General features: G+C 37.0%; 1 protein-coding gene across 3 annotated transcripts; it reads right to left on the reverse strand.

The window, feature by feature from the left end:
• Positions 1 to 1,574: 1,574 nt before the first annotated feature.
• LOC115210803 (ATPase inhibitor mai-2, mitochondrial) lies at positions 1,575 to 23,992 on the reverse strand. 3 transcript variants are annotated; one of them, XM_036502615.1, is made up of 6 exons: positions 23,910 to 23,992; positions 10,821 to 10,860; positions 6,166 to 6,191; positions 5,107 to 5,170; positions 3,661 to 3,741; positions 1,575 to 1,741 (listed from the first exon to the last, which is right to left on the reverse strand). In XM_036502615.1, exons 1-6 carry the CDS (start codon positions 23,975 to 23,977, stop codon positions 1,685 to 1,687), a joined length of 336 nt encoding a protein of 111 aa, XP_036358508.1. In that variant the 5' UTR covers positions 23,978 to 23,992; the 3' UTR covers positions 1,575 to 1,684. The 3 variants fall into 3 exon arrangements, with proteins under 3 accessions (XP_036358508.1, XP_029635403.1, XP_029635404.1); XM_029779543.2 differs by lacking the exon at positions 23,910 to 23,992 and adding an exon at positions 14,171 to 14,277; XM_029779544.2 differs by lacking the exon at positions 23,910 to 23,992 and adding an exon at positions 12,761 to 12,945.
• Positions 23,993 to 24,112: the final 120 nt, after the last annotated feature.

Consider the following 24,112-nt stretch of genomic DNA (forward strand, 5'->3'; position numbering starts at 1 on the left):
CACACAAGAACTTAGACAACCAAGACCAAAGAAAGAAGAAAAATTGAAAACTCTGCCTTACATTTCCACACACAACCCACATAAAAATGAGGCCTTCAACACCATATTCCACAGCACAGCTCTATAAGACAGACCCAAAGATGAATCAAATCCCCAAAACACACACAATCATCAAAAGTAAAAGACAAGCAATGTCAATGGAAAAGATTTTAAGCCAGACCAAATTACACTCAACAATAACCACTAAGCCGTCAGTAAAAAAAATGCAGGAGACCCAACTGTGGGATTTGTATCAACATAATAGAAGGATCTGAACACCGATTAGAACAAGGCCACAATTTCATTATAAAAACTAATTTTACAAGTGCATCAGAGAACTTGATTTACTTAATTAATTACATGCTCAGGATGTAAACAGCAATATATTGGACACACAAAACAGCCTACGTCAAAGGATGGCAGTGCACAAAACTCAAATTAGGATTCCAGAATACAGGAAAATACCTCTCAGCCAGCACATCGAAGAATGTGCTTCCAACAAATTTCCAAAAATCACGTTTCCACTATACAAATTCAAAGACAATGCTAGCCAAAATGAATGCATCAACAAGGAAATGCATTTCATAAGAAAATATCAACCAAGTCTAAATTCTCTAAACTAGCAACAATGAGAATTTTTTCATATGCATATATGTGAATACATGTGTATTTGAATATATGAATGTGTGTGTATTTATGTATGTATATATATATATATGCATGGGTATGTGTGTATGTGTATATATATGAGTATGTATGTATCTGTATATATATGTATATGTGTATACGGGTGAGTGCATGTATGTGTGTTTAAGAAATAAAGACAAGGGGTTGAAGAACCCAATTTCTATTAAAACCACAGGGGGAACAACTTCACCACCTGCTAGATATTCCACGGCTGTAGCCACTCCTAAGAAAACAAGTCTTGACCACACATTTCAAATTACAAAGACAGATAGTAGTAATTTGAGGTCACAGTCAGTTGAACTTGTCATGCTACCAGAACCAAAGGATATTATCCAGTGTTCTTGCAAGAAAATGGAAAGTAAACTATGAATGTTAATCTTAATTTTAATTCAATTTTTTTAATAGTTCTTTTCTCTTTGCATATTCCATTTCAGTACATATTTTTGATAAGGTTTTTCAAAAACCGAAACATGTAAAAGGAAAATTAAAATGTATCCAATTTTAAGAAAGTAGCATTTTCACTCTTGTTTTTCATAAACACATATATATATATATATATATATAAATGGCGGTGCCCCAGCATGGCCAAAATGGTGGTGCCCCAGCATGGCCACAGCTCGTGAGCTGAAACTAGATAAAAAAATATATAACAGGCCTGTTTCAGTTTCTGTCAAGCAAATCCACTTACAGGGCTTTAATCAGCCCAAAGTTATAGAGAAGATACTTTTCCAAGGTGTCACAGAGTGGAATTGAACTTAGAACTATGTGAAGCAAACTTCCTACCACACAGCCACACTGGCGCCTACGCAGCTTGAAAAAGAAAAAAAAAACAAAAAAGACAACGAAAATATTTTGTTATTCAGTAGATATTTAATTGAACCAGGCAACAGAGGTGAACTTGGCAAAACATACCTATCACTATATACTTATATCTGCTAATTTTATAAGAAAAGTCTCTTTAGTCAGAATCAGATTTCATGCCTTTGATCTTCTTCTTATGCCGTTTAATTGCTTCCTGCAATAAAATACACAAAAAAAATGGAATTAGAAAATTTAAAGAGAATATTTTGCATATTTTCTTTCCTCTGTAACCATTACTTTAAAACTATGTTTTTGTTTCCCCTTTCCTTTTATTTTGTCAGTGATTGTTACATCCTTATCCAACTCTATTAGTGCTCAAAAGTAATGTCCAGCAAGCAGTTGTAAGCAAATACTATACCAAAGGATGGTATAGTTTATTGCGCTGTAAAATTCACAAGTGATTTCTTATCGGCAAAGGATAAGCATCATATCTAGAGAAGATTTGTCTTGCATTCATATAAGATGTCAGTAGCCCAGTGAATTGTGCAGTACATGGCCATATGTATAGATCAATTTTGCATTTTTAGACCCCTCAAAATTGTTTGGGAAAAGTAGCTGGGTTATTACTGGTTGTGAAAGCAAAGGATAATTTGCAACTCATTGTCTGAATCACCTGAAACTGGAGTTGGGTGGTGCATACTATGTTTTATTTTGACACCAACAGTTAGAAATCAAATCATGCAAAACAAAAACAAAATTTATGTTTTCTCTCAATTCAGTGATTAAGAAAGCATGCTCTTCTGATCAAGCCTTAACATTAATTCTACATGATTGTGAATACTTAACCTAAATTAAGAAGTAACAACCAGGAGAGAATATGTAATACCAACAACTAAAACTATCAATTCAAACTAAGTTCTGTCCAGCTTCAGTTTGGTAATAGAAACAGTTCAATTCCTAAATAAATTAAGTAACTTTAGTAAGAACTGTCAAAACAGGAATACAGTATCTGAATTAACTCTTTTTTTTTTTTACATATATATTTTGGGAATGAAACTAATATATACGCAGGCTGGTTGAAGACTGTGCATTGTTCTGGCTACATTACAATTAACTGAGACACAACTAGATAGAAATTACAATCGTTTGTTGTTAAACCTGTATGTTATCTTCCACCAAAATATTTTAGAGCAAGGTTAAAATGTTGTTATATTGAGCTAATTAATTCATATACTCGATAGTGTTGCATAATGTTCCTACAAGATCTATTACTAGAGCTCCATTATCATGTGACCAACTTGAGAATTCAACTAATATATAAACACTTGAACTGTAATCCTAATCCCACTGTAATAAGATAGATTTCCTGAAGTAACCATCCAGCAGCAGGTTCTGTCCATCAACCAATTTAAATTCTTGGCCACAGTTATTTTTTTGCATTATACCAAATACTGTTGAGTAAGATATCACTTGTAACTCATTCTCCTCAAACAAAACAGCAATAGAGAATGCAGGTGAGAGAAGCAGAAATAGTTGTACATTTCTACAAACAGGTATGTCGTCCCTCATTTGGTCATCAAAACATACGTTTTGCAAGAATAGCAGTATCTTTGAAAGTACATTTTTCAAAAAAATGTATTATATCAACACTTTTGATTTGACCTCTATTCTAAAGTGTCATATATAGTTATATACAGAAAACAAAACAGAACTATTTGGTAGCATATATAAAATGTATACAAGCACCCACTATACAATGGAAGTATTGTGCTTCTGAAAATATTACCATAATGTGGAATTCTATAATGCAAAACATTTCACATTGACTTCCATGTAACATGGATGACAATGGGAAATACATTTCAAATTACATAATTTCACAATATGGCAAGACTGTAAGGAACTCAAGGTTTCCATAATGCAGGGTATAACTGCATATGTAGAGAAACCAAAATATGAAGATAGGCTCTTATCACTATGCAGAGTATGCCATCCGTTATGCAAAGATATTTTAATGCAATCATTTTGAAGAGGGGAACTAAATAGAATTAATATTAATAACAAAATAATACTAGAAAAAAGTTTTAATTTTATTTGATAAATGAAAAAGTATATTAGAAGGATTTTGTTTACCTCATGTATCTTAATTTGATTCTCATGAAAGTCAATATCTTCATGTATTTGTTTCTTCAGCATAGCAAGCTGCTGTTTTTCCTGTCAAATACAAAGATTTTTTTTTTTAAGAACAGAAAGAGATGCTTGAACGGTGACGTGTTGATGTATGTTGCATACAAGAGGTAAGGTGGAGAGGAGCTTCAGCCAGAGTTCTCACAGGCAAAGCACATAGGTATAAACTCTTCTGGGAAGGTAATAGCGATGGAATAGGGGGTGTGGACATACTTCTTGCAGAGAAATGGGTGGATAAGGCCATAGAGGTAGTGAGGGTGTGCGATAGAGTACTTAAACTCAGGCTAGTCTTGCAGAATGGTACAGCTTCAATTATCTCTGCCTACACCCCACAAGCGGGCCTACCAAATGAACAGAGGGATCACTTTTATGATATTCTTCTGCGGGCTACCTCAAAGACAATTGACAATGATCTCATCTTTGTGGATGGAGATTTTAATGGGCATGTCTGACAGCAACCTGATATCTTCCATGGTGTACATGGGGGCCATGTAGTTGGTACCAGAAATGAAGAGGAAACTAGGCTCCTGGAGTTCTGCATTGCAAATAACCTATTGATCTGCTACACCAACTTCAGGAAGCCAACTAGCCACCTGATAACCTATCAATCAGGTGACTTCGCTAGCCAGATTGATTTCATTCTTACCAGACAGCGGGATGCATGGTTCTCTTAAATACAAAAAATGTACCCCCAGCCTAGACTAGTCGTTAGTGACTTTAGACTTGAGGCCAAAAGGATGCCAAAAACCAGACCAATCTGGAAAAGAAGGACTTGGAAGCTTAAGAACTCTTCACATGGTCAGAGATTTAGGGATATCCCTACCAAGAAATTTGATGATAGGGAGGAGGAGCTACAGTCCGGTGACATAGAAGGCAGCTGGAAATTCCTCCGAGACAGCTTGCTGAGTGCCACAGATTTGGTGCTAAGTCCCTTCTACACCTAGGGTAACATGGTGGAGGAACAATACTGTAGACAAGGTCATTAGACCAAAAAATAGGCTTGATGGCCTGGAAGATCGGAGGTAGCAGAAGAATGTATCAGGTGGCCAAAAGGAAAGCTAGGTATATAGCTTCCCTTTTGGCCTAGCAATGTGAGGACTAAAGAACTGAAGTATTTCAGATTGCAAGACAGTGTGTGAGAGAAAACCATGATGTCATACGAGAGAAATGTGTCTGCATGGATGATGGTGCACTTGCCTTTAATGATTCTGCAAAGAAAAAGGCTTGGAGATGCCATTATAAAAGACTGCTGAATGTGGAGAATAAATGGAAGAAGAGTCTGCCAAAGGTTGACCCAATTGAGGGATCAGCTACCCGAATTAACAGTACCCTGGTAGATAAAGAATGTGAAAGAAACAAAATCACACACACATTAAAATCTTTCAAACTTACCAATCGCTTAAAAAATTCTTCTTCTCGAGCAGCTTCCAGTTTCCCGAAAGCACCTCCAGCCTCTCTGCAACGCAAAGCAAAACAGAGATGAAAAATAAAGAAGAATGACCTTCCTCAAAACAAAATGGAAAACTTATTAGTTCAAGCATATTCAAATGTAAAATTGTTTCTTGTTTCACAGAGGATTGTAGAGGGTCAAAAGTCCAACTAGAAAACATTTAGTCTGCTGTTCTATATCTACTATTCCAGCAACGTTCACTACAAATTCTTTAAAAAAATTATTCTGCTTTTGGCACAAAGCCACAAATTTTGGAAGAGGATGCTGTTTGTTTTAATACACTCCAGTACTTTATTGGTATTTATTTTATCTAGCCTACAGAAATTAAAGGTAAAGTTAGCCTTGGAAAGATACAAATCCATTATGAAGTGAAGGAACTCAATTTTACTTTACCATTTCCATCAATCCCATTTTATCACTTGATAAAAAAAAAAATTTTATTTCATAATATTCAACAATATTTTAACAAGTCTCACATCGGCCTAATTTTCACAGTAAGATTAATTACATATAGCTTACTGATATAATAATGCCCTGGAGTCTCTTTTTTTAATGGTTTAGTAAAGCGGGAATGGCCCTTCCTATAACCTCAATGTTGTTAACAACAAAAATAATTATCAGTATTAAAGGTTTTCTTTCCAGACTCAATACTATCGTCTGTAGGTCAGGTTTTATTGATCAGTAATCATATCTAATGTTACTCTCTTTATCTACAAACACCAAACTTTGTGAACACTAATACCTAAATATTCAATGACAACTATCCAAGAATACCAGAAAACTCAAACTTTATATTCCAATATGAATGTAATTAAATTCTTCAGCTAATTATAAAATACATAAAAATCCACACAGTAAATTTTTAACTTACAAAATGCAAACCTAATCAAAACAATTTCACATAAATTAGATAATGAAAAATGAATATATTAAAGAAAAATCAAATATTTAAAATTTACAATAATACATTGATGAAAATATACAAAGAAAAGAACACTCACCTAATGGAGCCTCCAGAACCACCACCCTGGAACAAAAAAAAAAATCATGTATTCAATATACAGTAAGTATTGACTTGAAATGTCTAAGCACTAGGCCAAGATTTGTAGAAAAAGAGATTAGAGGTGAAATAAATGTAGTACATTACAAGTACTTTTTATTGAACAGAAAGCCTTTGGAAAATGAAGCCACTTCAGAGGGATTTGATATCAGAAGAAAGAGAGTGACGCAAACAAAAAAATGAACAGATATACTATCATACATTTAGTCAATGACTTTACTGATTCAAAAGTTACAGTGTTCTAAAGCAAAATAATCTAAAACTGAGACCAGAAATTATAAATCCACGCAAGATCTGCAACAATTGTTTGTCCAAAGAAGCACTTCAAATCTAACAGATCCACAGGATTTGTTAGCATTAAGAGCATCCAAGAAATGAACTCTTTCATCTCTCCAAAAAGCTCCCAAGAAGTAGCTGATAGCTTCTGACTTCATCAGCAGCTGGTACAAGAATGCTCAGACAACAGAAGAGTTGAGAGAGAAAAAAAAAAGAATCAGTTGTTATGGGCAGGAGAAGACAATGTCATCCTTCATACATATGGCAATGAAAAGTGTACAGGTGTGTCCAAAGAGCATAAAGTGTAAGCAATAGAAATAGAAGCCTGCAGAAGAGGAAATCAAAGAAGACAAAGGAAGAAATGAAGTCTGATACCAAAATGCTGGAAGAAAATGCTAAGAGACTGCTGTAAGGGATAAGAAATTGTATTGGATCAGACCTGACCCATCCAACTTATGTCTGCATGGAAAAACTGGCATAAAAAATATATAATCATGCTACACAAAGTTAATTCATTAAAATTATTTAAGTATCTGTAAAATATCAGTTGCTTCAAACAGTCAATCTTACTAATCCAGCTTATCTCTCTTTTTCTATCCATGAAATCCTTCACATACAGAGCTGGTTAGAATCTATAGATATATCAAGTTGTAGAGTATTGCACCAAAACAAAACATTGTCAACAAACTTGTAACTGTGAAGCAGCAGAGATATTTACACTTTCAATGTCTGCAGTGAATCCTGCATGGAGGAAACTATGGCCTGACTGCGTATCCAAGAGACTGCAAGGGGTTTGAGTCTGAGACACCTGTAGTCGAGGAGATGGTGTCTCTTGGCAAGCCCATGGACCTCAAGGTTGGATTTAGGAATTAGAAATGTTCTTTGTAAACCCTACAATAATCTTTTCTCCCATAAGCACAAGGCCTGAAATTTGGGGATGGGGACAGCCGATTACATCGACCCCAGTACACAACTGGTACTTAATTGATCAACCCTGAAAGGATGAAAGGCAAAGTCAACCTCAGCAGAATTTGAACTCAGAATGTAGCAATGGGTGAAATATCACAAAGCATTTCATCCAATTCTGCCGCCAGCCAATATATAAGTACTGGGATACCTTGCAGTATGAGTTTAATTTGTTCCATGACCGAGCTTGTTTTACGATTTATTTGTTTTACAAATCGATTTCCTCATTGAAATTAAAATACAATTAATTAATCAATTCCAGCCACTCAAATCCATCCAAAAGTAATTTTTTAAGGATTTTAAAACAGAAAAGATACAGTTACAAGGAAAATGACAATTATAAAAACGTAATAAAAAAGAATGCAAAAGAAATATGTAAACTGGTTTTATTAATTGAATTACCTTGAAGATGAAACAATTTGTGCACAAGGAAGACAATAAAGCATTGAAGAGGAGGATTATTGTTTGGAAAGAGAATCTCCATTCCTTAAGACTTCAGAAAGAACGACTTCTGGCATTTTCTCTCTCACTAGGCTTAATTTAGGCTTTCTGAAAACTTTCTTAACTTTTCAAACTTTCATTAGAAACATATCAAGAGAAGTCTGCTTTTTCATGTCTTTCAAAATGTTACGAAAATGCGCCAGAAAATGCAGCTGCACAATCTGTCGAGACTTTTTCAGGAGGAATTTTCTCTACAAATTCAGAAACATTCTGCCACTTTGCCAACACTCTCTTTATGTCACTAACAGATGGCCTTCTCTGCTACACTGTCTTCCTCCTCCAGGGAACCAATCTCTTCCATCACATCCAAATGCTGCTGCTCCTGAAGCTGCAGGAGTTCATCTGTTGTCAGCTCCCCTGAGTGTTCCCCAATGATATCATTAATGTCCCCATCATCAACCTTGAGGTCCATGGGCTTGCCAAGAGACACCATCTCCTCGACTACAGGTGTCTCAGACTCAAACCCCTTGCAGTCTCTTGGATACGCAGTCAGGCCATAGTTTCCTCCATGCAGGATTCAGTGTTCTTGTTACACCCTACAGGCCATATTGATGATTTACAGACAGTAAACAATGTTGTAGTGCTCCTTCAAAAACTCACGTAGGGTTAGATTTATATTTTCAGTGACTTCAAAGCACCAATGAAACAGGTGTTTGGTGTACAATTTCTTAAAATTAGAAATCACTATGGGCTGCAAGACAGGGTGATGTTGCATGAAAAGTACAGAACTTTTATGAATTTAAATTTATCCAGGATATCATCTTCAAGGTTAGGAGGGTGAGCAGGAGCATTGTTGAGGATGAGGAGGGCCCTGAGAGAAAGGTCGTTCTTCAAAAGATACTTTTTCACTGCTGGTCTGAAGACAAGGTTGACCCGCTTGATGAAGAACTGCCTGCTGACCCAGGCTTTAACATTTGCTCTCCACATAACCTGCAGCTTCTCCTTCATGATTTCATGCGACTTGAACACTCGTGAATTTTCAAACGGTAGGCAAGGAGCAGCTTAACCTTCAAGTTTCCACTCGCATTTGTACAAAGGGCAAGAGTCAGCCTATCTTTCATAGGCCTATAGCCTGGCATTTCTTCTCCTCTGTAGTTAGGTTGGTTCTTCTGGGCATTTTTTCCCAAAGGCTAGTTTCATCACAGTTGAACACCTGTTGTGCAATGGACCCCTCGGCTGCAATTAGCTGACTGAATTTACACACGAAATCCTCAGCTGCCACTGAGACAACCTTTGGCTGTTGTAATGGCTTTGATCTCCTCCTCCTTTTTCAGGATGATGCAGATCGTTGACGTTTCAGCTGTATTGAGATGCTATGTCCACTACACACATTCCTCTCTCATGTTTATCAATGATTTCCTTCTCCAGTTCTATCATAATCAGCTTTTTCTTCTTGGTACTGTCCTTTGTACTAACATTCTTAGGACCTGTGGCTAACACAACTAATTATCATAAAATAATAACAAAAGTGCACAAAACTAAAAAAAAAAAAAAAAATTTGGAAGCTGCCACAAGATAAAACATGTGAACAGAGCGAGCAGAGGCTGGAGTTGTTGGGAGAGCGTGTGCGAGCCCAGGCTGGAGTTGTTGGGAGAGCGTGTGCGAGCCCAGGGCCAACTTGCAGTCACTTGTATGAAACTTGCTTGTACAGTGAATTTCTGCTCATACTTCAAGACAAAAATTCACACAAGCCTCAGCTCATACAGCAAATTACTCATACTGCAAGGTTCTACTGTATATTTAAATGGTTTATTCTAGACAAAGGGCAGTAACTGATGAGATTGACATTCTTCTTCAATAACAAGTTGATGGTTTCAAGAAAAACAGACAAGACAGAATTCCAAAGATCTGGTGTTCAAAAGGAGGAATGTTAAAGGATATTAGACTAACACGAAAAATTATCAGCACTGGCAAGGCTTAGCATTTGTCCCAATAAGAGTTCTAGCAAGATATATTATTCCTCTTTAACCCTTTAGCATTCAGATTATTCTGTCAAATGCAATTACACTATTTTGAATTAATCATGTATTATCCCAAAGCTTCAAGATGATAACGAGATGATTGTTTATTTTTAGAAGAACATTGTAGGATATGCGTGATCGGCCAGATCTGGCCACTTTGAACATAAAATAAGAATATTTGGGCCAGATATAACCAGTTTAAATGCTAAACTTAAGAGGAAATGGGTAACTACAAGATTGGCTTCTTGCTATGTGTAGTGGTTGTGTCTTTGTGCAAGTGAAGAAGACAAGACTAAATGACTGAAATGGAGAATGTTTGAGATTCTGTTGAGGGAATCAGCACAGGTTTGGCTCCTGGTGTCTCGATTACAAGTGGGAGACACTTGGTTGTTGGTTAGGGAGGGAGGAAGGGTGGTAACAACTGCAAAGATGTTGGCATTACCAGAGATGGTTACATGTAATTTCTGAATGCAAAAGAGAAACAGTACTGAGGACAATCCCAAGAGTTTGGGACACCAGAGCTGGCAGAGAGAGAGAGACATTGGCACACAAGAGTTGAAAGAGAGACATCAGCCACAACCAGAACTGATAGACAGAACCATCCATCAATATGGTTGAAGAAGAACAATGGAGAGAGAGAGAAACCCAACAATACATGCCACAGTGATGCAATCTAATCGGAAACTTTTAATCCAAAAGGGAAGATATGGACAGAGCCCATAAGCAAGCAGTTTTCCTAAGCGAGTCATATATGAGAGACAGGCCCTGCTGGTGTAACATTGTTTTCACCAAATTTCTCAAGAGTGATTACATTCAAATTGTGCAGAAAGAACAAACAAAAAAACTGTAAAACATTGTGGTGGGGAAAAAAGAACTTTAATATTAAAATTACCTTCCCTGCACCTGATCCAAGTTCAGATGAGTAACGCACACTGAAATGAAGAAAGAAATCAGAGTAAAAATTTGTTGTTTGTTTTCATTGGTTGCAGAGCAAATTTTTGTATGGTATGGACAAGCTGATTAAATCAATGTTTAGTATAATACTAATTTCTATTCTTATTGCCCTCCAGTAAGATGAGACATAAAGCTGACTGCAGCAAGATATGTATATTTGCTCAAAGTCAGAGCAACAGGACTGCTCTGTAAAAGCTATGACTATTTTACAAAACCAGTTAGCCTTTACTCAAGTTCAATGCCAATGACTTATAGAGGAGGCATTTCTGACAAGGAAAGGTTAAATGTTTTTGTCCAATTTTTCCCATCCAAAACAGCACTCGGCTGAAATTCCCTCCCCACTTACATTTCTTAAAAGCATCATTCACTTCACATATCAAGAAAGTATTATTACATCTCACCCCACTTAAAAAGAAAAAAAAGAACAAAATGCAACTAAAACTCGATTGTTTCAAATGTAAGGCTTCGTTATCACCGAGGATTTCCTCTGGCAAATGCACAACCACAACAAAGCACATCAAAGATTAGCTTTTCCTTTGAAAGCCAGAAAATACTCCATCTCTAACAGCTACTAATCCTCTACAAATACTCCCACATCTGTAAAGGCACTGTAACTACATACTCTAATATATCATCCTAGGCTAAAAGGCTACTTTGACTCACAATAAATAAGTTGCTCACAAACACAATGCAACCTGCTCTGTGCTGCTTTAATAATTTCTACAACTACTGACACCTCTGCTCCTTGGAGCTGCTTGATTTTGCACAACCTCCACTTACATCCACCAACACTATACCAGGCTCCACATCTACAACTACGCCCAGTCCTCCCTTACCAAAACATTAACCTCACTGCACTTCCCCACCCTTCTGCAGTCACCGACATGTATCGGTTTAAGTGGAACATCAACCGCATCAATCTCATAGGTATTGGAAGGTCTGCAAAGGTCATGGACACAGTCCCTCACAACACCACTCCAGACCAAACTAATAAAATTAAAACACTAATAGTCTGAGAGAGCCTGCTAGGTTCATGGACTCCACTTCTTCACAGATGACCTTTTTTGTTTAACATCAATATTTTCATATTTGCATATTTGCTGTAATGCATATGACTACTAATCAGATTGAGATGGTGCTATATAAAAAAAAAAGTTACATGTTTTGTGTCTATTCAAAACCACCATTATCATCATCATAGACAAACAGACAGATATAGACAGGCAAATAGACATAGATAGACAGATATATAGTTATTGCTGTTTTTAAAAAATGGGATAAAGCTAATTTTAAATTTATAAGTAGTCATTAATTATTGATATTCAAAAAGTTAAATTAATAACTATTAAGTCAGTGTCGTTTGAGACCATTCTATTAACCTATTAACAGCCAAATTTTTTTATTGTTAGTTTTTGGCTTTGCTAAATGTCTTAGGAGTCAATATATAGTATTTAAATTTTCTTCATATGTGAATTATTTTGGAAATTATAAATTTTTCGAAAAGTTCAGATTGGGAATCTCTGGAAAAAATGCATATATATCTATGCAAAAGAAAAAATTTTTTCAGAAGTCAATATTTTTGTAGTTCAAAAATTGCGATTTATGACATAAAATGTCCTCTAGAATTAGCCAGAGTTAATAATGACAGACTTTAACTATTAAATATAGTAAAACACACCTCTGCAAATGCAATGTACATAAGTAATTCACTTTAAATACAACTGTTTTTAGCGGATCCCCAAATGGGGTTCATGGCAGGCGATGGGTTAATTTTAACAGTTTGAACTTATGGAAACAAAATAATGAAGTTTGTTCAATCAATTACAAAATTAAAAGAGAGAATTGCTTCGTCAATCAATATAATGGGAAAAAACCAACCATTCTGATAGAGCATTGATTCCTCTTTCATCCATTACGGAGTATAAATTTTCCAAATAAATAAGAGAATCTGAACTGGAAACGATCAGAGTATTTATACGAGTGTATTTATACGGGTGTATTCGGTTTGCACATCATTCTGTTAGTGGCAGAGTACATTGCGACCGAAAACTCTATGTCTTATCTTCCGAATTACGACCAAAGATAGCCTGGATTCACACTTCAGAAATGCATAAGAATGTTGTATTAGAGCAAGGTCAAGAAGTTATGCAAAGTTATTTCGTCTGCACAATATGACGCCTGAGCTGAGGAGGGAAAAATTATAGCGAAACGCAGTAATTTGACCTCGAAATCCTCATCAGAGAACAACCCAGTGACGCCGGTGTCTTCGTACAAAACAAAATATATACATAAATAGAACAAAAACTATATTCGTTTAGAGGAAGTTGTTTTACACCTATTTCACTATTTTTTTTTCTTTTATGACCGGGTCAGACCCTTTAGTTTGACCCTGAAAAAAAAAAAGCTAATGTTTTGGGTGGGACTTTTCATTCGAGAAATTGGATAAACGAAATATTCGGAAATAAATTTCGATGAAATAAAATAAATTGCAACATATTTCACAATTGTGAAATTTATAAAAAAAAAAAGAGATATGGGAAACAGTTGTTTATGGTTTAATACGAAAAGATGCATCGAGATACTCAACCGAAATGTGTGAAGGCCGCATGTGACCTCCCGAAAGGAAAAACACAAATGTTGGGAATATATTTCGGGTGATTTATTATTATTTAAATCGTCGGTTTTCAACGAATTAAATGCAACGAAGAATCGATATAAAAGCGTTTCTTATAAATGGTTCGGAACGTTTGACTTTCATAAAATACTAAAAGTTACCCAAAATTAAGGTCGGGGGAATGCGAACAATTAAGCTTTAATAAAGAGGAGTCGACACCTGAAACGCTTTTCACCGAAGAAAGACGTAAAACTAAGTTTTAAGGGGAAACACAAATGATATTCCTTAAACTGAAGAAATTAAGTAAAAACTGGGATTTCTGATAGAAAAGGGTTTTTGTTGTTTGACCTTCAGGTCAGCCCAAGTCCTTCAGGCGAAAGGACTCCACTCCCACCTCATTTCAGATTTATTGCAATAAATATCTTCGTAAATCTAAAATATTTAAACTCAGACAATTTCTTCCAAGAAACAAAAATTTAGGAAAAAAGAAAGATTAAGAATAAAATTTAGGTTTTATAAAATCTCGATAAAAAAACATATATTACAAGTAATAGGAAGAACTGCTATGTTACCTGACCGCCGTAAACTGGATGATAGAAAGGAGTGGAATTGTTTAAACTAGAAAACTGCGAGCTCTGATATATATTTGCTTTAATAAATAAATGGAAACTCACCCGACGAGGCGAATCAAAGTGGAAAGTCTCCTGCAGGCGGCCATGGTTGCAGATCAAGGGAAATAACTCCGAACCGAAATAATAAGTTTTTTATTTATTTATTTATTCGAGGCTTGAAAAGGAATTCAAAGCAAAGATTGCTTGGGAGGGGCAAACCCACGTCCAAATTTTTTTACAAACATGATCGTTTGGGGGGATCTTTTCGGTTTGAACGGCAGTTTTTTTCTAGCCGTGTCATATGAAATTGTCACCCATAATTATGACCCTATTATCGATCTATTGCATTTCGATCTGTTTTAGGGTTAGGGGTGGGGGAAGGGTATCTTTTTTTATTCACAAATGTAAATAAACCCAATCTATTTCTTAAACGAGGGACATTTTCATACGGCAAAGAATGCTTTTTAACTGAATAGACGTCATTGATTGGTTGAAATTGCAGAAATTGAAGAAAAAAAACAACAAATATCTAACAAACTATAGAATTTTCTCAATAAAACCAAGAGAAAAAGATGTTTTATAAACACATTCTACCAGTATACAAAGTTTAAAATTTTTAGTTACCTAGAAATTATGTTAAAAACTGCCGGTCAAACCGAAAAGATCCCGTTTTTCGTTTTTTGTTGTTTTTTTTTAATTATAAAAATTTTTAACTAAAAAAACTTTTTATTTATTTATTCATCTTTTGGTTGGGAGCAGCAGATTAGCTTGCATATGAATTCAACGTATTTATGAAGTATAATCAAGTTTGTGTTAACATTTTAATGCCTGGAACATAAAAAAATTAACTAGAACACAATATGCAAAGAGAAAAAAAAACCTCATTTCTTATATCATTTTGAGTTACGAGACAACTTCGATCATATTTGAGCCTTTTCGATCTCCTCAGCGATGAATTCCCTACCCTAAGATTTCCTAAGTAGAAGTGAGAGAAACATTGAGTAAATGTACACTTCTTGATGTAGACAAATGCAAATTTTCATGGAATAAATTACTCATATATATCTTCTGCATGAAATAGCCATAGTTAAATTAGAGGGGACATTTTTAAAACAGGAAGCATGAAAATACTAATTGAAAAAACATTTATTTCTGATTAACTAACAAAACTAAAAATTCATGGACGGTGGTTGAGATTGATTGACAGGCAGAGTTTCGGATGAAGACATAAGTTGGATTTTTTCTGTTTTGCCGGAGATTTTTCCAATTATTTTTCACCACAGCCTTCGAAAATGATGGCGTGGAGGACATCTTTTTACGAAAATAAAATTTTGAAAATTTATGTTTAGCGGCATTTCGTCCATCTTTATTTCTGAGATCGATTTTCAGGTTCGATAAAATAAGTACCAGCTGAACACTGGAGTCGATGTAATCGATTTACCCCCTCCCCAAAATTGTTGGCCTTGTGCCAAAATTTGAAACCATGATTACTCCTACTTTATTTCTTCTGTTTTATTCTAACGTCAAAAACTCAATTTGCTCAATGGTGAACGGTACTGTTTATAGAGAACATATTACGTAGATATATCCCGACATTAAACTTACTCTGATTACGGAAATCAGATAACGTCTGTGCGTATCTGAAAACCTAAATATTCGTAAGTTCGAGGGAAAGATTGCTTAGTGGGTGCAAACCTAGGTCCAAAATTTTTTTACAAACAAGGTCGTTTTTTGTTCTTTTTTTTTTTTTTCAAATTTAAAAATATTTAGGATCTCGGTCAAAGTGAAAAGATCCAACCACTTTACTCCTTAGGAGTGATAAGGAACAGATCGAGTGGGACAGCATTCACTACCAGAAAGGCATCTTTCAGGGTGATAGCCTGTCTGTGTTACTCTTTATCCTACCATTAAATCCAATATCATACTTGCTCACAAAACATAGTGATCTCAAAAATGGATCCAGAAGTATCTCCCGTCTTTTCTTTGTCGACGACCTGATACTGTATGGGCCAAATATCAACCACACACACAAAAAAAAACAATTTGACCGTATAACCCAATTTTCTACAGGCATTGGGATAAAATTTGGTGAGTTGAAATATGCATTCTTATCAATAAAACACGGAAACATTGTGCCTGTCTCTGAAAACTTAAGAATGAACGGCTTAACAATACAACCTCTACAGTCAGGTGACAATTATAGGTATTTTGGACAAGATAGAATGTCATATGTGATGGATCCATGGATAAGGAGAAGACCAGAAATGAATACCTCAGAAGAGTATAGAGAACATGGTAATCAGAACTCTCAACTTACAACAAACATATTACCCACAATACCTTTGGAGTGCCTGTCCTCACGCCTACGTTCGATCTTCTGAACTGGTTACTAAATGAACTCAGTGTTACAGGAAACTTTAACATCAATGGAAATGCAGACAGGCTATACTTTCCACACAAGGATGGTAGCTGTGATCTCAAATCTGTAGTGATGTCATATGAAGCACGGATTGTGACACTGAAATAACATCTGCAATAAAGAAAAGAGAGCAGTAACTATATTACCCAAGTTTGTGACCATGCAACCAGCAACATAATTAGGACAGCTAATGAACTTGAAATAAGAGCTGATACGGATTTTCCCCCGTGTAGCATTGATAAAATCTATTTATCAGAACAACAGAAAAGAAAAAATGGACCAACTCACTGAGAAGATAGTACATGGGCAATCGGTACGTAGAATAAAAACTATAGAAGAGATTGATCATATCAAAAGCTTGGCGTGAGTGCCGACAAGTTTAGGACATCCTACTTTGAAGGTCATATCAATGCAATCCATTATCAAGAGATCTCAACCAAGTATCTACAGAATAAAAGCAGAAGATTTTGACAGACAACGAATATGAGCTTTGCAAGACTTTGCAACAAGAGCTTTGCAACACTGAAGACTTCCAATCACATTATTGCCAATTGCGAGCGAATGTCTTTCAGATATTATCTTCTGATGGTGCATGATACGGTGACCAGAGTAATCTGGTACTGAATAACAAAACAGAAAACACCTACAGAAAAAGTTCACCATATTGAGACGGATGGGTCACAAGAATATTGGTGGAACTTAAAAAGTAAAACAGCCACCAAGTTAAAACACAACTGGCCAGATATCGTTGTGTTGGACCACAAAGAAAAGATATGTTCTGTTGGGGAAATCAGATATCATAAACCTTCCGTTCCATTATAAGTGCATTCCATCCCCAGAGTAGGTAACCTTTCTTATAGTGAAAACTATCGATTCATCGCTCTGATTTCCATCATACAAAAGTGACGAGAAAATAGTCATAGCTTTTGCATGGCTTCTGGGGACCGTCTCTCTTAAGTCACTCATCAGTGATGGTCACGCAGTATAGAAACGCATTAACAACGATACTGTAACACTCGACATCGGCAAGTCCTTTGACTGAGTCTGGTACGAAAATATCTTTGTTAAATTGTCTGCCTATGGGCTCTATCTGATTTTACGAATTCGTTGGAAGTTTTCTGTTACATTGTATCAGTGGGGCATGCAAAGACGAGCACTCTCTCTGATCAACATTCCATCAACTATGGTACATCCCAAGATCTGGCTATCACCTCCAACAAAGTTCCTTACTAAGTAGGCGATACAGTTCCTCATTACCACTTCCGAATACAGGTGTAGCTAGACTCGGTTGCAATTCCTCTCTTCCTTTATTATATATACGCGTGTTCGAATGTAGCAGGGAACAGCTAGCCTTTGGCCGCTATTTGGATCCCGTTGTGTCCACCACTCTGACTGGTTGGTATTGGCGCAATTTGTCTTTTATTCCGCCAACTGCCACGTACAACTAGTCGGATGCCCTAAATATGATCACGTGGGACAGCCTGTTCTCTACCCTGTTTTAAGCCTACAGTTCCTTATAAAAACCCAGCTTTTCCTCTTTCCGGCGTCTTTGGTTCTAGACCTTTTAAAGTCTAACTACTAACCATAGAGACACAGCCAGTTCCAGCGACGACGCCAGACAACTACCACCACAGCAGCTGAGACTCGCCTACTTCGTCCAACAGCACTACGGCAACCTTCATTTTCGTCGCCACCAACATGTCCTTAACGTCGTCAGTATCATCTCTTTGCGTACACAGCTCACCAAGCAATTCACCCGGGTTCCAACACTTCACTGTTCGTGATCAACAGCGAATATACTACCTGTATGAACTCTTGTACGAAGTCACCCCGGCAGCAGCATCACAGTCACGACTTCACGTATGACACGTATCCTTAACCGTCTCAGCATCATGGCCACAACTTCTTGATACAGTATTTCAACTCCAGTGTACTACTGACTACGAACTGGTATTCATCGTTCTCGAATTTACTTCTCACTTCGATGACAAAAGACTCTTCCACTGCCTCCTTCTTCGTTGTCATCTTTATATGCACTTAACACACGCGCATGCATCTACGCTTACACACACACATACATTTTCTTCTCATGTATACATGATGCACACACACACACACACACACATGTTATTGCGTCAATAAATGTTCTCTTAATCATTCTACACGGTTGTGTCTCTTTTTCCATCTGGCAAGTAAATGGTTCTATCAATTTTCTCTTTATTGTAAGGGCTGTGTGATGTGGTACTAAAGAGCTATACTCGCACCTTGCATCGCACGGTCCTTACTTAGGCGTCATCCAGTCTAAACACTTCATTACCACTTCCAAACACTAGCGTCACCCAACCTAAACACCTCATTTCAAGCTTGCACTATCACTATGAACAGATATATGGAAACCATAATTTCGTGAGGACACAATAACCTCGTCTCCTTCAACAATGTGACACGACATTCAATGTGTCAACATATCAAGGAAACACTCGCTTACTCCAGCACGCGATTGAAACACTCAGACATCAAGTTTGACCTTCACTGATAACCTTTCATAGCGGTCTCATAGTCATAGTGTAACTAAAAACCTTTGGGTCAAAAACTTAAACTCCGATCAACTGTTGACACTCTTTCAAAGACCAACAAAAGCCTAAAGTGGGATTCTGATCCCACATCTGCTGCTACATAAAAACATTCTGAGCCGCATTCAAATACAAAGAAAGAAGAATCCAGATGATTGGAAAGGATTCACTCACCATCACACTCCAACCTCTATTCCACAGACATATTTTCACCCTGTTTCTTCTTCTACCACCAAAACAATCGCTGCATCCCGAGACCAGACAGTTGTATTCCACCTCTACCCAACCTAACTTGACACACTTGTCCCTCCCCTCCTTATATATTTTGTGTCCCCTTTGTCAAGCCCTGCACTAGCTGCTTTTTCCATTTTTCCTATCATGATGACATCCCACAAGAAATCCCGCTCACATTTTTCTTCGAGTGTGGATTTATAGCAGCTGAAACTGAATTTCAGTGACGTCTATTTGACCACTCTTCCAAATGAATTCCGATGTGCTGTGACAAAAAGCCTCTCCCCCACTCTCTCTCTTTGACTAGGTTCGTGCATAGAAACACTACCAACTTTTACACTCTGTCTTTCTATTTCCTTATATATCTGTGTGTGTGTATAATACATACACTCACGCACACACACACACGCATGCACACACACACACACACATATATATATATATATATATAATATAAATTGGACATGGGCGATCGTTGTCTTGAGGTTCACAGCCAAACAGCTGGGTGGATTCGCGTGAAAAATGGCACACATGTGGAGACGGGTGCATAGATTGGAATGTGGTTTGTAATTATTTCATAGACCCCATAATTACCGAGAAACTCGATTAAAACTTTTTCTAATGGAATTTCCGTTTGTTCCGCCATTAAAACAACCAGTTGCTCACACAGCCGGCATATACCATTTCGCTAGCAACAAGGGGAGTACAGGATGACAGTTAGCCAAAGCCATCCATACATACATAGCTACGTACAGACATACATACATAACTTCTCTCTCTCCTTTTCTTTGTCAGTCACTCACACATTCACTCACTACAAAAAGCAAATAACAAAATTTCAGTTAACTCTCTCTTGGCCATACGTACATAACAACCTGTGTGTGTGTGTGTGTGTGTGTGAGTCACTGAAGCCATTCATACATACATAACCTCTCTCGCTTTTCCTCTGTCATTCACTCACTACAAAAAATGAATAAAAAATTTCAGTTATCTCTTTCTCTCTCTCTCTCACGCACACACACACACACACCAGCAACATTACTCTCTCTCTCTCTCTCTTTACACACACTAACAAAAGCAATTCACATGCACACCACACATTCCGTCTCGCACACCCCATCAAACACACACACACACATGCACGCACGCACGCACATCAATTCTTCCGCTTCACGCCAACTTCAAAAGAACTTCACTCATACAATCGCGCTTTCTCTGTCTCTTTCGCTTTCACGCCAACTTCAAAAGATCCCGTTTCCACCCGGCCCCATATTAAACAAATATAAATTTTTACGGAAACCGACAATCATCTTCAAAAATGTAAATAAACACGTGGTTTATAAGTGATTTGTAAGTAACAGTCGTGTGTTCCCATATCGAAAGATCGCCCAATGTTTCAATGATTAGACAGAGGTCCAATAGAACAGCTCTCAGAAACAGACTACGTACAAATTTGTTCTTCACAACTCCTGAAGCTGTTTTCTGACAAGGAGGCGGATGTCAGGAAATTTTCGTACAGCTGGAGGCTCCAATCGAAACAGGGGACCCGAAATGATAAGGTTGAGAAACGCTGTTATAGATTATGCTTAACCGAAAAAGATCACAGCCACATCATTCAAACAGACCGGTTGAATCCGGGCTTAGCTGCTTGTGTATATATATATACACACACACACACACACACACCTGTTTGTGGTTTATACACTTGTCTTCGTCTTTTGTTTTTCTGTAAATTCCAACTTCATGCTCACCTTCCCTCATTCACTTCACTGTGTCTCTTTCATTTTTCTCTCACCCCTCCATAATTCTTCTATCCTTCTACCTCCCTCTCTTCTCTCCCCATGTGACCGGTGTTCGGCCAGGGTTAAAGATTTTGGCCAAGGTGTTATCCAAGAGAGTGAGACTTATCGTGGGCGACCTGGTGGGAGAGGCACAGACATGTGCTATCCCAGGCAGGACAATACATGACAACCTTTACCTCGTACGCTACACTATAGAGCGGGTGGGTAAATTTCTGGCAAAGGTGGGGCACTGGTGAATTTGGACCAGTCTAAGGCATTCTAAGGGTCTAAGGGTCGACCATCGGTATCTGGTGGGGATTCTCCGAGCGGTCGGACTGGGCCCGACTTTCCGTGGATGGATCAATGCTATGTATAGCGACATCGATTCAGTCGTCCGAGTCAACGGGTTCTTCTCGATGCCGAAAAATATGCCGAAAAATTGGACATATTGTCCATTAACCATAAAATTTTTTTCACACAATACGCACGCTACTCGAAAAAAAGTGGACAGAAATTTCTAAAAATTCCATTATTACCATATCGGACTGAGTTCAGGGTTAGCTTATAACAGCCCTCCCTTCGTCAGTGATACATGTGGCAAAAGAAATAAATGAGATACCCATGGAAGAAGCAAAACACCAAGTCATGAGCACAATTAAGTACCCCAAATACATCCAAAATAGAAATACTCTAGCCCATCCAATACACGTGCGATTTGAACTAATGCTCTCACAGAGTGAAAAAATATATATATATATATATCATAATCTCCATATTTTTCTACGTATTTCGCCAAAACAATTTTTTTAAAAAGTGAAAATTTAAGAAATTTTAGTGGGGTGTGAAGAGGGGTTTAAAATTTTGAAAAACAGATACTTTTGCAAATTCGGAATCTCCGCCCTCGATATAGTGTGTACCTGTAAAACAAAAAGAAAACCAAAAACAATCGCAAAGGTCCATCGCCAAAAATCTTTTTTTTTTAAAGTGAAAATTTAAGAAATGTAGGTAGGTGAAGGGGGTATTTAAATACAGATTTTTTTTGCAAATTTGGAATCTCTGCCCTCGAAATAGTGTGTTGCAGTAAAAAAGAAAACAAAAAAAAATCGCGCAGTGTGTACAGTCCATGATCTTTACCTCCGCCGATTTGTTTATGCCCAGGTAACTTAGCGGTTCGACAAAACAAATCGACAGATTAAGTACCAAGCTTTCAAAAAATATAAGCGAAGGGGTCCATTCGTTCAACTAACACTCTTCAGAACACTGACCCAGTGTGACCGCAGCCCAATGACTGAAACAAATAAAAGATTAAAAAAAGATGGCTAGAATGGAATTTAATAACCTTTCTACAATAGGAACAAAGCCTGAAACTTTGCAAAAGTAGGCTAATCGATTACATCGACTTCACTGCTTGACTGGTACTTATTTTAATCGATCCGGAAAGGATGAGAGGCGAAATCGATCACGGTGGAATTTGAACTTGGAACGTAAGGACGGACTAAATGCCGCTAAGCATTTTTCCCGGCCGATTCTGCCTTTCAATGAATAGCAACGATTCAAAAAAATGTTTTGGAAAGTTATTTCCCTTGGCTCATTCTCGCCCAAATCTCTGAATTAAAGAGAAAATATCAGAATAGATTTGTTTGGAGTGAAAAGCCTGCAAAATTAAACTCCCGCCTTCAGTTGCAAGAACACTTGTATTTTTAACGTAGCCATCAAGTTTTGTTTCACGATACGGCAGATCAACAGAAAAATGTGCCCCACCCCGATTTTGTTTCCTAGTAACTTTCAGAAAAGTGGATATTTTATAATTAAATTTTCTACAAATACACTTCAGGTGGTGTAGATTCAGATTATATCGGAATTTACAATTAAGATTTTTTCCCGAGGTGTATAGAGAGGAGTTTAGAAAAATCACACGAGTCGGTTTTGTTTGCTCATACTATTTTTTGAAAGTTATGAGGAAACAGAGTCAGGGAGAATCACATTTGTGTAAGTATGCCTAAGATACATCTCGCAGATGTTCTGGGATGCATCGTCAGTGATGTTTCTGGGTTGCCAGTGGGGTTTCGGGTCTTTGAACATCAGACCCCCGAGCCCGGTTGGCTCAGCTCAATTTCCAGCTTATATTCCAGTAGGGGCAAACCACTGGTCTACCTTCTTTATCCAAAGCTATCTAATGGCTTTCCTCGCTGCTGCACCAGAACACTGACTGACAAGGTTGACCCATTGAATTCACGTGTACGGTCCATTCATTGGGTTTCTACAGTTTGTGTCTTCTCAATTTCGCTATGAAATATTGGACAGTCCTGCCGATCCCCTAATGTAGGGCCCTAAATTCAGAGGGAAATTCAAATAATAATCAGAATACAGTACAAACTAGGACATCTTTAAATTTCCTAAATAAACAGATGAGAACACTTCAAATATTTTAATAATTTTGAAATTATTAATAATGTAATTGTTTAGATTGAGATGAAATAAACAATTCAGTACCTTGATCTGTTTCAGTCACTAATATATTATATCAAAAATATTACCTTTTTAAATATACAAAAAGTTTTTTTAAACCAAATTTTACTCAAAAAGACGATTTTATCCTTATATATTTGTTGTGCAAGATTTTTTTTTTATGTGAAATCGTGTGTTGAAAGAGATATTGTTGTATTTCGGAATGGTCATTTTGCCAGTGTGACGAAAGGACCTGGCCGAAATAAGATTAAGTTTAATGTAAAACAATAAATAACACCAAATATATAGTGCGTGTGTTTTTGTTGGCTAAACTGGCAAAACGATTTTATCTTTTTACTACAAAGGAGCAGACATAGTTAATGTTTACATCTTGACTAAGTCGAACCAATTCTATCATCACAAGAAGAAGTGAAAGCTGTAAATAAATCAATGCCTGACGAAACCCGTTTCACGCGATCTCACTCATCCCATTTTTATCTCTGCAGATTTACCACCGGCCAGCTCAAAGTTATCTTTCCTTAGTAATCAGTTA

Source organism: Octopus sinensis, linkage group LG4 (genome assembly GCF_006345805.1).
Source record: "Octopus sinensis linkage group LG4, ASM634580v1, whole genome shotgun sequence".
NCBI classification, from domain to species: domain Eukaryota; kingdom Metazoa; phylum Mollusca; class Cephalopoda; order Octopoda; family Octopodidae; genus Octopus; species Octopus sinensis.